This window comes from Nannobrachium achirus (assembly GCF_963921795.1).
Source record: "Nannobrachium achirus genome assembly, chromosome: 7".
Classification (NCBI taxonomy): Eukaryota; Metazoa; Chordata; class Actinopteri; order Myctophiformes; family Myctophidae; genus Nannobrachium; species Nannobrachium achirus.
This window is the reverse complement of record NC_137816.1, coordinates 19,931,630-19,947,001: the sequence shown is the minus strand read 5'-3', so window position 1 is coordinate 19,947,001 and position 15,372 is coordinate 19,931,630. Positions and strand designations below refer to the sequence as shown.

Sequence of the window (15,372 nt, the reverse complement as noted above, 5' to 3'; positions counted from 1 at the left end):
AGTCTGCAGTGGACAGATCGATGTACAGTAAATACAATAATAATAGTAATGCGGTATTTCTATTAAGCGCAAGATCACATGCAGAAATAATCTACCTTTCCTAAAATGTGATGAGATGGTGTGTGTAAATAATGCAGTGTGATCAGTCATTATAATGGTATGCAAAGAACAGAACATGAAGAGTTGGTTTCGTTTACAGAAAGGAAATGAGAGTGCTCAGCCCCGGAAATTAGCAAACAGTCAGTACACTGGTGAAATGAAAAATCGATAATGGCTCATATCAGGTCTTTAAAGGAGCAAGACACCCCGCCTCTTTATTTGTTTTATCACAATTCAGAATATGAAAAGGGGCGTGGTTATGGCCGTTGTTGTGGGGGGAGGGAAGGAGCCACAGAGTGACTGAGCTGTCCGCACTTGCTGTTTGCATTTCGGAAACCATAATTAAAACTAGGCACTGCCGGTGGAAAAAGTATTTTACAAACAAGCTGTCTGAGCTTTTATCCTTGGTTTTTTTAACGTTCTCCAGCCGTGCAACACCGTGCTCTGTGTGTGAGGACGTCGAGCTGTCTTATCCTCGGGGAGAACCGGAGGCTGATGCAATAGATAGATAGATAGATACCTTTATTATCCCAAGGGGGAAATTCAGTTGTCCAGAAGTAGCACAGCAGTATACAGTTATTTACAAAGTTACAGAGACGTAAGAAAAGATAGATAAGAGGGGAAAAAAACAAAAAACAAAGACAAGAGCAGTACAGTACCAATAAAGAGAAGGTGCATCAATAGAGGGGGCGAATAATATATAAGTATATATACATAAAGTGTCTTGCAAAAGAGACCACAGCAGCAATGGACTACGCTGTCGGCTATTTTGTGACTTGACTGTGTAGTGTGTGTGTGTGTGTGTGTGTGTGTGTGTGTGTGTGTGTGTGTGTGTGTGTGTGTGTGTGTGTGTGTGCGCGTGACATGATGTGTTTGTGTGTGACTGGTGACAGTGCGCGCACACACACTACACACACAACGTCCACAACCACATGCACGAAAAATAGCCGTGACGCATTGTGAGCTTGTAGATCGGCTATTTTTTACATTTACGAGTACATTTTGAATCCTGGACGTTTACTTGTAACAGGGCCTTTCTACATCGCAGTATTAATATACTTCCAACATATAACAAGTGTTACTTTCCACCACTGAGTCAGAACAGCAACAGCCCTGCTCCACGGTCGAGACAGTAGCCGCACAGCGTTCTCTGCCACGGCATGTAAACACACACGGTGGTTATTCGGCTCGGAAAGAGTCAACGACCATTGAAAAACTAATAAAATAAAACACCAAATATGAAGAAACTACCCTAAAATCTAAAGAACTGTCTGACTTGTTTTGTGTGAGAGAGAACCAGGAAACAGACACCAGTGCACCACACCACAGTGTAACTTTTAGCAGTCTGTTGACGGAGTCCTGAAACCACAAGCATATGGGCCAATTGAAACATATCATCTCTCCCTATCACAAGTGACTCATTGATATAATATATATTTATAGAAAAAGTGATTTTGTGTTTCATGACTCTTTAAGTTCAGCCACCGAAATATCAGCAAGCTTACAGGGTGGTGGAAGCAGCTAATAGTTTAAAGCAACATGTTTAAATACTGGGATTGAAACCTTCCAAATACTGTATATTCTGCTCTCCCTCAGCAACAGTAGTTCCGGTGGAGTGGTAGCCTACTGTGATCATACTCGATACTGTAGCTTTTGTGACCAAATGTATTAGTGCTATTTTCATGTATTTCATGATTCATGATCCAACTTTCTTACAAAACATAATCTTACCTCCCCCCTTTTAAGCCAACGAAATGAAGAAAAGAAGAGAAAGAAAATGTAATAATAAATGTGCCCCTGCTTTTGAGGCCCCATCCTGACAAGAATATACAGTATATTGAGGCTGACGTGCACCGCATCTAGCATTAGTAGTATTAGTAGTAGTAGTGTTAGTCACTGGCGCCTAACTCTGTCCCCACTAGGGGGAGCACAAAGCCAGGAGACATTTGGCACCGCGTAGCAGCGCTGCGAAAAATTGCGTATTTCCGGTTATAAAGTCGGCTAAAATGGGTATTTTTGGGTATAAAGTCGACTAAAACGGGTTTCCTTTATTAAGTCATTTTCGGGTGTCTTTGGGGCTTCAGGGGAGGATCTGGATATGTTGCTTGGTGCGCACTTTTTTTTATAGGCCTATAAACATGACCAGGGCTCTGACATGACCAAATAAATAGAATACTAGGTCTACAATGCAAGCCTTTCAGTTCTGCACATTAAATAGTTATCCTATTCAACAGTGCCATTTTTAAAAGCAATGATGAATAGATGGAGTACTATGACGGCAGATGTTCATGTATCAAGTAGATATGCTGCACATCTCGTAGTCGCTCATGCAAGTGCAAGACAAAATAAATAATAGCCTAGTAAAGAGAAAAGACGCTGGCGATGGCCGATCTCGTTTGCCTTGTGACGCGACGTAAACCAGCATGAGAGAGACAGACAGATGAGATGATCTACTCACTGTATGCTGCTGCGGAGATTCCGAGAGTTTAACGTGCCGTATTTCCAAAGTGTGTTCTTGTCACAGCATGGTTTAAATAGCCTATCGTAAAAATATGAACTGTGGCTAATATATTGTTGCCAGACCCATGAAATGGGTAGGCCTACATAAGCAAATGTCGGTCTGTCTGTCTGTCCTGGTTTTCTATATAAAGGGTATATATGATGATGACATGATGATGACATGCCTACAAAAGGCATGATGTCATAAATGATGATGACAGACAGGGGGTCTGGCACAACCAGGTTGACCTGGTCTAGTTTTTAATCCACGTGGGTCCGTGTTTACTTAGTTACACTAGAGTTCTGGGGGAGCCATTGCTCCCCTTTGCTCCATTGATCAGGCGCCAGTGGTAGTAGTAGTAGTAGTAGTAGTTGTAGTAGTAGTAGTAGTAGTAGTAGTAGTAGTAGTTGTAGTAGTAGTAGTAGTAGTAGCAGTAGCAGTAGCAGTAGCAGTAGTAGTAGTAGTAGTAGTAGTAGTAGTAGTTGTAGTAGTAGTAGCAGCATCAACAGTAGCAGTAGTCATAGTAGTGGATCAATGTGGAGCCATCAGAATAAGTGACAGCTTGCACTCCTTCACACCAAAAGTTCATAGTCCAAACTCTGTACCGAGGGTTCCCCTGAACAAGAGGTCTGCCCACACATTCATCATCCATGGGACGTGTTTTGCACATAGGGATAGGACATGTAGACTGTCCCATACCAGTAGTTTGTGTGCCAGCCTGTGCCGCAACAGGGGATGTGTTATTCCCTGGCTTCCACTGTGGTGTTGTCTGTTCTCAACAAAACATGGCAGCCCTGGAGAGGAGGCAGAAAAGTTTTCCCTTTTCGCCCTTCATACAAACTGGGACAGCTGGTATTGGTTGCCTGGCTGGCGCTTGACATGAGGGAAGCTCTTTGCTGTCATAGAGGTGCCTCTCGACTCCCTTGTCAGACTGGGAGGCAGGCTATTTGATGCCCAGTCTGGCTGCAAGCTATTTGCACACATCATAGAGATTGATGTCCTGGCAGGCTGCTGGGGCCATCCCACCCTCAGCGCTGGATGGCCTGGACTGATGAGATGGGAGGAATGAGGATAGCATCCTCCTCAGCATCAGAAAATCCAAGTCTCTGCCATTCTCCTCCTCACCCCTTTTTGCCTCAGACAACAGGCGATAATCAGCATCTCACCAATGTGGAGCTAACTCCACAGTACCGACAAGTAAGGGTAAGGCCGGGTCCTTATTGAGATAAACCACCACTCCTTAGTAGCCTCCTTTCCAGGAACTTTATACAGTGTGGACGGTAAGTAAGCAGTAAGGGTGAGCGGAGCACCCGCTGGCTTAGCGGTCCAGGCGTATACCATTATAGGCTCTGATGCCTGCCGGCTTTGAGTCCCGATCCCGACGGCCTTTGCTGCATATGTCACTCCACATCTCTCTCCCTGTTTCCTATCAATAAAAGCAAAACATATCCTTAAAGATGCAGTGCCATGATTTATTTCCCCCCTAAAACATGATTATCAGGTATTGGGATTATACCAGGAGGAGGATTGTTTCCAAAAGAGTGTACAGAAAGAGTTAAAATTAGGTTTTACAGTACGTAGCCACACCAACCAGTTCATTACAATTATGCCTGGTTTTCAGGTGGGTGGTAAGTTAACCCAGCTGAAGTTAGCCACACCCACAGTGTTGGGTGAAAGGTAAAAGACGAGGGGATGATTATATGATGTCATTTAGTTTTTGGATTGGCACTTTTGACCCACAAGGTGTCAGCCTCTAGCCTCGCAAGCCATCCCGAGCTACGTCATCACCAATGTGCTTCCTTTCTCGGTCTGGTGTCCCTCCCATCGAGCCTCTTTATTAGAACTTGGGTTTCTAATGTCCAATCAAAAGGCTGCATTTCGAACTAACCCCCCTCACACCGCTCCTGATTGGTCGAGCGGCTGCTACAGCTCTCGCATTTTGTAAACAAACATGGTTTTCACAAATCGCAAATAAAAGCTGCATTAACCGAAGTTTTATCTGAAATCAACGGCATCTCATAACTTAAAAACGAAAAACAGTTTGCACCTTTGGAATTTCTTTCTGGAAAATATGTATTTGATGTTCTCCCCACGATGTTTTGATGTTCTGATGACTACTGACTGGACCTGCCAGTCAAAGTGAGTAACTACATCATCGCGTAATGCGTTGTCTATGGAGAACTCCCAGACTCTCCCCTGGGAGAGTCTGGCTGTTGCGAGGCTAGTCAGCCTCTAGGAAGAAATCCAAAATACAAAGGGAATACATAATTGCTCATAACAACCACACCAGGGGGTCTAATGAAGTACTGTCAACCTCATAGACACATGAAAAACAGAAAAACAACAAAACTATGGCACCACCTCTTTAAAAAAAAGAACTAGGGGAACTAGGGGTGTGCGTGTTTAATCCCAATCATGCAATGCAAAATTGGTGTTATTCCTTACCAGAGAAGAATGACCCGCATGCCACCAAGCAAAGCTAGGAAGCCTTATCCCTCCTGGGTTTAAATAATGAAGGGTATGGAGTAGAAGTCATTGCAATGAGTAGCTCGCCTTGAGGGTTAGCTACTTAATCTCAAGTAGCTTGTTGCTGGTGAAGATCAGGGGAGGTAGAGCTGCTAATACTGTAGTCTGCCTTAACGCTCAGAAGAAACAGGAGTCTGCTTTCGGCTATGACCTTAACAGCTTGTTTATGAACAGTTCAGCTGGGGATAGGAACAGTCATGCTGAGGACAGGGGTGTCGTACCAAATACTGGGCCCTGGGTAGGGTACATGGATTCACTCGCATTTTGTGCTTTAACTATTGAAAAATAGCAGATATACAAGATCGCAGCGTGGCACTCGGTGCCGCACTGTGAGCTTGTATATCTGCTATTTTTCAATATCTAAAGTATAAAATAATTAAAGCCCCTCCACCTTGGGCCCTAGTAACTCAGTCCCACTTTTCCCACCCTTGTGACGCCCCTGGCTGAGGAGAGCGAGTTGTGGTCTTCACAAGGAATGAAGTAAGAATGCTGTACCTGTGTCACACAGTGGATTATATAGGGAGGTGGTGCTTCCAGGTCCACTGCTGTGCATTGTTGATTTTTTACCGTAAATTTGCGATTTATTTTTAGTCAAGGTCTTTTGAAAAAAATGTAGTTTCGCACCGCGACGCGTTGTGAGCTTATAGATTTGCTATTTTCAGAGCGCAACAGCGGAGCGCATTCAAACATAAAATGACTTGTATTAAAAAGAATACTGTCTTTATTGCAGGGGTGACTGCAATCACAAAACGTGCAGGCCAGTCGAGTGCTCCATTATTTTATTTGTGTAGTCATTTATGAAGTGCTCAGATAGTATTCTTTTTGTTACAGTTTGTCCTTGTTGAGCACCGACGAGTCCTTCTACCAACTGTTGGCTGTAAGCGTGCAGACATCTCCTTACCCATAATATGACTTGTCTTTTAGTTCTACAGGATCTCCTCTAGTCCCTCCCTAACATTTTAGTCTAGTTTTTATTTGTTGACTAAATTCACAATATTTTAGTCATCTTAGTGTCGTTTTTATTTAGTTCTTATTTAGCTTTCGTCAGTGAAAAAAGGTAGTTGACGAACATTTTCTGTCATAGTTTTAGTCGACGAAATCACTGCTGCTGTGGCTGGTCTGTCTGGACATATCCATACTATAATTAGAGAGAGAGGTCAGTCAGTAGGTCAGTCAGTCACACAATGCATTATCTATTCACTCGCTTCAGCGACTGATCTCAAATTTAACATGGCATTGGCCATTAGCATTATACACACGGTGACGGAGCCCGAATTTCATTTTTCCCGAATTCAAGCTATTTATTAGCGTTTCTTCTCTCTACAGCTCTACAGCCTGTTGTCAGGGTTACGGTCCGTTCCTCCAGGCCATGGGATCTGTAGCCCCGGGCCCACACACACCTCTCTCACAGTTAGGAATGTTATCTCTCTCTCCCCCCCCCCCCCCCCCCCCCCAACGGGTATGGAACAATTAAGCAAGCACATACATCCCCATACTTCTATTCACCTAATTTAGCTGTTAAATTATTTGCATCCATCACAAATATACACTCCTCCATGAGCTGCTCCTTACATTATGATGCTCCCACATATTCTCACGCACGCACCAGTTACAGTTACTTTCCCCATAACCCACACTCTGCACATATTTTGCAGCACATATCTTCGAACGGGTAAGGTCTAGTGTGGAGTAATTGAGCTTCCTCTCTCTCTCTCTCTCTCTCTCTCTCTCTCTCTCTCTCTCTCTCTCTCTCTCTCTCTCTCTCCTTTTCTGTCTACCTCTCTTGCTCTCTTCATCACTCCCTCTCTCCCTCCCTCCCTCCCTCTCACTCTACTCTGCCTTATTCCTTCCCCCCCCCCCCCCGCTTCTCTACCTCCCTCCTTTCTGAGGTCATATATCTTCTCATCATCCATCTCACTCGCTACTTTCTTTCCTCCAGCCCTTCCCCTCCCCCTCTCTTCCTGCACCCCCAGCCCTTCCCTCTTCCTTTCAGTCAGTAAGTATAAGCAGGGTGATAAAGTTTTGTATCTCCATGGCAACAAGCAGCCAAGGCTGAGCATGAACCACCAGTTTGCTTATTTCCTGTGATACTACCGTGTGTGTGTGTGTGTGTGTGCGTGCGTGCGTGCGTGCGTGTGTGCGTGCGTGTGTGTGTGTGTGTGTGTGTGTGTGTGTGTGTGCGCGTGTTTGCGTGCATGCGTGTGTGTGTGTGTGTGTGCTCATGCGCGTAGGTAAGAACTGTTGCACTGATTGTGACCACTTGTGACAAAAAAAGAAAGGTATCAGGTTACACACACATGCACACAGAGAGAATACAGAAATGCAGAACCAAATGCACATACTGTACATGGGCACACATTCAGACATAATAGCAGGGGCCCCCACTGGCCTAGCGGTCCAGGCACATACCACATAGGCATCCAGACGACCTTTGCTGCGTGTAACTCCCCATCTCTCTCCACGTTACTGTCAGTCTACTGCCCTATCAATAAAGGCATAAAAGCCCAAAAACTAATCTTAAAAAAAAGCCAAACAGGCAACTGAATATCTGCATCTGAACTCTGATTTCTCGTTACGTTCATCTGAAAGAAAATCACTCAGTGATGACCAAGTTAATAGCCCATTTCTTATGTGTAATGGTATTGTAACAGAGGATCAACCTTATGTTTGAAAGGTCCTACAGTATGCCCTTGTGGATGTGGTAACATGACAATGGGTTATATTTTCTCAAGTTCCAATGTTCTCCTGTTCTGTCAAAAGGGTCCTGTGTTTATGCTCACCAGTTCTGGTAGTGAGACGCACCCAAGCTAGCCACTAGGCGAGTGATCGCCTCCATCAAGCAGCTCGCGTCGACAAGCTCACCATCCGAGTTGGCAAGCTGTGGTGGACAGAATAGATTATCGTCTGTCTCTATAGCAACATGATAGGTCATCATCTACTGTATATCCAAATGGGTCTCGATGGCGCACAGAGTACATTCCCCACTGTCTCTGTCATGCTTTAACATGCAGCTAAAGAAATTACTGACAATGAGCATGTGAATATTAAGTTGATTATGATAAGATATATGGTGAGAAGTTTATTAACCCTCGAGAGAGCTGCTGCTCATTTATGTGGAAAGAAGCCAGTTAAGGTGGTTGGGGCATTTACAGTAGTACCGATGTTCCTGTGCTTCTCCCTACGGGTACGTCCTGGGTACGTCCTGCTGGGAGGAGGCCATGGGGCCGACCAAGGACCAGATGGGGAGATTATATCTCCTCACTGGCCTTAAAACGCCTCGGGGGGATCACCCAGTATGAAGTGGCTAATGTGGCCCAGGAAAGGGAAGTCTGGAACACTGTAAGGCAGGCATTATTACCCCTGCAAACCGACTCTGGATGGTCCATTAGGCTACAGTGATTCTGACCGCAGAATTATGGCCACTGCGTTTGGTTCACCTCTCCTCTCCAGGTGATGTTTCGGTGAGCAGATACCTTTTGTTCGCTATGTCTCCTGACATCATTATATCAGAGCATTGATGCTGCTCCCATAGATGGTGGAATGCAATTTTCCCATAGGAAATTGTTTGTCTCTTCCAATTTGTTAAATCCGTTGTTTGAATAGCATTACTTCATTATGAAGGCTTCTCTTCTTCTTAAAAATAATGGGAGCCCAAGAAATTACTTATTTTCTATCAATTACACACCGGTAGGAGTCTCGAAGAGTCTCATTTGAGTCTCCTTTGAATGGTTGAGTGGTCATCAAATTATTGGATTAGGAATGCGATAAAAAACTAAAAGATGTCCATGAATTCAATGTGTCATGGGTGTGTAATTGATAAAAGAAAATTGTGTGAACTACTCCTTTAACGCCCAGATAACACGCCATCTACAAGCAAAATTGGTGGGGACAAACCCCTGATGCATTTTGCGCCCTGTGTTTTAGACTGTGTGCCTATTGATCGTCTAGATAGGGTCCATAAACATGAATTACGGTATGCTCTCCTAACAAATCGGAGGCTGACTTTAATGGCAACACTAAACATGGAGCATGGAACTGAGTACACTGCAGGCTGTAATGTATGACATTCGATGAACAGTCTGTTCTTGTTGTCATATGTGCAGCTGCTACTGCATGTGACAATTCTTCTCACTGTCCTGAGGTAATGAATGTTAATGTTGGGCCATTTTCACATAGTATGAACTCCAGAGATTCAGGTCGAGACATTGATCCATTTTCACAGCACTCAACAGGAGAATATGACAGACGCCTTCTCACACGTTATATTTGTCAAGCGGTAGCGCCTTCCACTTAACGTTACGAGAGTACAATGTGATCTATACAGAACATGACAGATCAGCACATGGCAGAGATTCAGTGTAGGAGGGAGCCATATTTAAATAGACCTCATTGTTGTGAGAAAAGGGCTGTGATTGGTGTGTAGTAAAGCATGGCTGATTAGAAACACTTATTCAATCAGCAGACTGACAGCTGATTACAGCTGGAGCTGTCCTGCATTAATGAACGTGACCAACTTTAATAGTAACTCTTCATTTATTATTTTGGTCTATACATTTTCAACAGTTAACAATTCAACTGAAAATATGAATCTGATTGGAATACTGAACCAGCAGGGGACAGACAGACAGACAGACAGACAGACAGACAGACAGACAGACAGACAGACAGACAGACAGACAGACAGACAGACAGACAGACAGACAGACAGTTCATAAGACACATTTTAAGTAAGACACAGTGGGAAGAGAACATTGTGAAAGTGAAACAAGGACAGTACTTTGATGATGAGAGAAATGTGGAGGGGTGATGAGACTCTCCCAGAGGTCTCATCTTGTCTCCTTTCCTCTCCTCTACTTTGTCTGTCACTTGCTAATCTGGGAACAAGCAAGTAGTAGGAGGTAGTCAGAGAAGAGAAGAGGAGAGAAGAGGAGAGCAGAGATAGCAGCGTGATGAGGCAAGAGAAAGGACAGTCAAGGGGAGAAGAGTGAAGGAGAGACCAAGAAAGCTAAGGATACAAAGAAAGGTCAAAGATAAGAGAGGAGAGGAGTGGAGGAAGAAAGAAGGACAAGAGGAGAAAGACAAGTGTTAATTACCTCTTACTACTCTAAAGAAAAGTGTTGTCTCTCCCAAAATCGTTCATTGATGACATGCATAAATGTCAGCTGAAATAAGATTGAGAGAGAGAGAGAGAGAGAGAGAGAGAGAGAGAGAGAGAGAGAGAGAGAGAGAGAGAGAGATACTTAAAAAAACAAACCAGAAAATAAGCCATCAAAGCTGCAGAATTATATATATTGTTTTAATTAACTAAAATAATGTATTTGTCTGCAAGGAGGACTTCTGGCTATGCGATAAGGACAGACACTCCTGAGTATAATGAAACAAACCACAAAGATTTTTCATTTATTTGTCCCCACCACAAAAGTGGAGGGTGGACTATGAGATGGTGTCAGTCTGTGCAATTATGATAGTTGAGACCTTTTTAATCCCACAGGGGAAATTCAGCTTTCAGCCAGCTTAGTGCTGCCCCAGAGGAGCGAGTAGTTAGGGGTTAAGTGTCTTGCTCAAGGACACTTAACAGGATACAGGTGAATGTAATTGTGAGGGACAGCGAATGCACTTTCCGGCACCGGCGCCTGCCGCGGCGTCGCCAGAAGTGCCGACAACAGCCGCGGCAATGATTCCCATGCCGCGGCCAGAGCGGCACTCGACCAGCAACGGAGCTGCTTCTGCCACTGTTGCCGAACCTACTGTATCACCCCCCCCCCCCCACCCACACACACACGCACGCACGCACGCACGCACGCACGCACGCACGCACGCACGCACGCACGCACACACACACACACACACACACACACACACACACACACCACGATCACCAGTGGACCAGCGTGTGCCCATAGTCAATAATGTATAAATAAATAAATGAATAAAGTATTAAAACAGTCACGTCTGCTCTCTCCCGTGGCTGCTTGCCGGAAACTGCATTCGGTCCTTCTAATTGTTGAAACAGGGAAACATGACATCACGAACAAAGTTAAAATGTGTAGAAATTTTACCCAAGTACAGTATGCCATCTTTCTATATCCACTCCAGAAATGCAGCACGGAAATAAATGCTATTGGTTGGGACAGAGCAGACAATAAATGCTATGGGGCTTTTAAGCCGTGACATAATTTTGTAGTCAGACCTCCAAGCAGATTTATTGTCAATATCTGTCCCTCGCTAATTCAACAGATCCGAGACAAAAATAACGACTAAAGTATAATTCTATCACTTTCCTTTCAACAACAAAGAGAAGAAAATTTTGTAAATAGTAAAAATAGTAAAAAGATTCACGGGCGCTGGGGCCTTTTGGCCCCAAAAGTTCTCCTCTGCCTACAAAATGATGTCAGACTTAACAGCCCCATTGGTTGGGAGCAATCAAAATCATCACTAACCACTAACTAAGCTAACACACCCCTCCTACAGCAGCTCCCAGTGGTCAACAGTAGATTATTGCGTAACTACTGTACAAGTACATGTGTTGTGAATGTTGCTGTACTCAGGTGACCCAGCTTTCCCAACATAAATAAGGGTTGAAACAGACTCACCATCATCTTCAACCTCTCATTTCACAGGATACTGATTAAAATTTCATGGAGTGGAGGGGGAATAAGTGTATGAGATTTGCCCTGGGATACGTCTAGGTGTTAATATTGATGAAGACTGTGGCTCCGGGAGGGGCTGAGAGGTGAGGATGTGAATACCGAGCTCACCCTTCTTCTTCCACGTTGGTTTTTCTGTCAAAGAAAAAGTTTTTATTTATTTATTTTTACTGTTGTGGGCACATTGGGACCTGACCTTCTTTAACAATTCTGTTTTCCCACCGCTGCCAATGGAGCGTGTGCATGCGTGTGCGTGTGCATGTGTGTGTGTGTGTGTGTGACTGTGTGTGTGTGTGTGTGTGTGTGTGTGTGTGTGTGTGTGTGTGTGTGTGTGTGCGCTTGTGTGTGTGAGAGAGAGAGCGCAAGCACACACACGTGTACACTTGCACACAACCTTTAAAATAATAACTACCATTGGTTCTAAAGGATAACACTTATTGCGCCTGTTACAAACAGGAGAAAATCATAGAACAACAATCCTATATTAAACACCATGCATGCAGTCCCTAAATGTTTCAACGTAGAACATAATGTAGTCCCTTTCTGTTTAGGTGCAGAATTCAGAGAAAACATAAAATACACAGTTATAATCAGGAGAACTGACTCTACAGTATAAGTGGCACACACTATCCCACAGACTACAAATAAATGATCACCCCACAAAATGTTATTGTAAAGGGGGAAGAGCTTCAGGATGCATTATGGTATCAATCCACACTCTCATCTTAACCTGCATCTTAACCCACATTAATCAGAATGCTAACACGTAATAGCAAAGAATTAAGAAAGATATTATCAGTGCCACACAAGATATTTCCCTCTGTGCGGTTTAGATAGATAGATACCTTTATTATCCCAAGGGGGAAATTTAGTTGTCCAGTAGTAGCACAGCAGTATACAGTTATTTACAAAGTTACAGAGACGTAAGAAAGATAGATAAGAGGGGAAAAAAACAAAACAAAGACAAGAGCAGTACAGTACCAATAAGGAGAAGGTGCATCAATAGAGGGGGGCGAATAATATATAAGTATATATACATAAAGTGTCTTGCAAAAGAGACCATAGCAGTCAATGCTAGTTAGTGCAAACAAGTATCTCACTGTCATTGTTAAACAAAGCAAAAATACTCAGAAACTACCAACACTAACAACCTAATAGTGCAGTGTCAAAAATCAGTGCGAAAAAACGAAGAAACTAGGAAGCGTGTCACCCCAAGGCGCACCTGAGCACTCTTCCTGGAAGGTCCTTAGAGTTCAAAGTCAATACAGCAATTGTTCCTTAGAGTCAATACAGCAATGGTTCCGAAGTCTAAGTTAGGAAGGGAGACCTTTTCAAGCGTCCGTTATGTGTCTCGTTGTACAGCTTAAGGGCAGCCGGTACAAAAGATTTTCCTAATCTCTCACATCTCCGTACTGGGTAGGTAAAGCGGTCGTTTCCTCTCTTACTCCAGTAACTGGTGATCTCTAGATGGAGGGGGTGGGAGGAGTTCTCCAAGATGGAATCTAGCTTCTTCCCAGTGCGCACCCTGGTTACTTCCTCCACCCCCTGCAGAGAGGACCCAACGACAGAGCCAGCTTTCTTCACCAGTCTGTTTAGGTTAAACGTGTCACCTGCTCTGTTGTTGCCACCCCAGCATGTTATGCCAAAAAAGAGGACACTTGCCATGACAGACTGATAGAACATCTGTAGCATCCTATTGCACACCCCAAACGATCTCAGTCTTCTCAGGAGGAACAGCCTGCTTTTCCCCTTGCTGTGAATCGCCTGCGCGTTGTCCGACCAGTCCAGTGAACTATTCAGGTGTACTCCGAGGAATTTGTAGTTATCCACGAGCTCAACCACCTCACCGTTAATGGTGCTTGGCACCGGGGGGACTCTCTTGGAGGTGCGGAAGTCCACCACCATCTCCTTAGTCTTGCTTGCGTTGAGCTTGAGATGGTTGTCCCTTACAGTATATGCCCCTCAGCGACTCCCTATAATAAAGACATCTTTCCCTAGCTCCACCAACTGAGCTACTGTGATGCTCCATATATTTAGAAGCTTGCCTGGCGTTGCTGGGGAGATTGCGCTGACAACACACCGCTTCGATCAGCATGTTTTCGGTTCCGAGCATTGGCCGGAGTATTGTGTGGGTGAAATAGGCTCCCCCCTCTTTCCCTGAACTGTCTCTGCATGGTCACACACAACAGAAACCACTGACTTTGCTAGCATTTGGTGGTGGTGCTACCTTTTGAGTGTTGTGGTGATTCTACTTATATAGATTCTATTAACACTGACATATTCTATTGAATAAATGGATGGATGGATGGATGGATGGATGGATGGATGGATGGATGGATGGATGGATGGAATGAATGATAACACCGTTAGTGCTCTCAGATCAGTTTTAACTTTAGTTTAATCTGTTTCATCAAGAGAAAGTCAACACACTTCTTCACACTCACACTGCCACAATTAGGGATTCTGTGTCACTCAAGAGATTGACATACAGGTACATCATAAAGAATTTGATCATGGGCTATGTTTGTTTTTTGTGACAAAGTTCTGTTTCTGTACTTTTAGAGTTGTTTGTATACTCTTATATATATTTGCAGATGTGTGTTGGCATATTTAAAGTGATCTGTGGGGTCTCTGGCCGTCTCTATTGGATTGGTGGCTCTCAGCTCCCTCCAGCATTCTAAAGTCAATTGGATTTGTTGACTTTAAAAATGGTCAACTTTCTTTTTATTGAGTTGCATCGAGCCCTGGAGGCACACTTGGCCATTTCCTCTCATTTCCTTCTGCTGTGGTCAATAACAGCTTCTCCTCTTATCTGTAACCACTATAGAGACCTGCATTTTTGTTTAACCACTTAAACCCTACAGTATATATACTTTGTTGTGCGTCAATAGCGGAAATAGACAGTCTACAAGCTCACAAAGCGTTGCGATGCGAGCAGGCAGATCTTTTTCTCTTTTCATACTCTGCCACCTGCAAAATCCAATCAAATGCTAACACACTGCTGTCAAGAGCGTTAAAAACAGAATGATGGCACATTTTGTGCATTTCTGCAACAACCATATTAAAATTAAAACAGATGTTTTAGAAGAATACTGTATTAAAAATAAATAAATAAATGATTATCATTCCAAACGCAGCTGATTGCAATTTCAGCTGAAAGTCTACCAAACAGAGAAAAGGGGAAGATGTGGTACTGTATGTGTTGGATGTTTTAGTCGCATATATTGTAATAATAAATAATGTGTGGTTGACAAATTCCCAAGGTACACCGGGACCGTTTGGGAACCAGTGGCCTACTGTACATATCCCACTCACTTAATCTTTTGCATTCTCTCTGTTCCTTCTCTCCTACAGTAACCTATCTAAGAACCCTATGACAACATTGTCATGGCAGCTGTTCCAGCATCTTCAACTCAGCGAGTTGTAAGTTCTACTTTGTCCTTATTTTCTCTTCTTCTGATGAATGTCGATCATTATCAAAGGATGTTTCATGTCCACAACACATCTGAGCTCCCTCAGACTGAAATGTTTTGCGACATAATTACAATGCACATTCAAGCACATGTATGGATGCACGCACGCACGCAAAACACGTCGTGA

At 43.7% G+C, this 15,372-nt stretch overlaps 1 protein-coding gene across 1 annotated transcript in view; it reads left to right on the top strand.

Moving 5' to 3' along the window:
- The window catches only part of ntrk3b (neurotrophic tyrosine kinase, receptor, type 3b), a 263,519-nt gene that overhangs the window by 98,635 nt on the left and 149,512 nt on the right, over positions 1 to 15,372 (top strand). Inside the window, exon 4 of the mRNA XM_080729839.1 lies at positions 15,127 to 15,195. Coding sequence (XP_080585965.1) covers positions 15,127 to 15,195 — 69 coding nt within the window. The remainder of the gene's footprint in view (positions 1 to 15,126; positions 15,196 to 15,372) is intronic.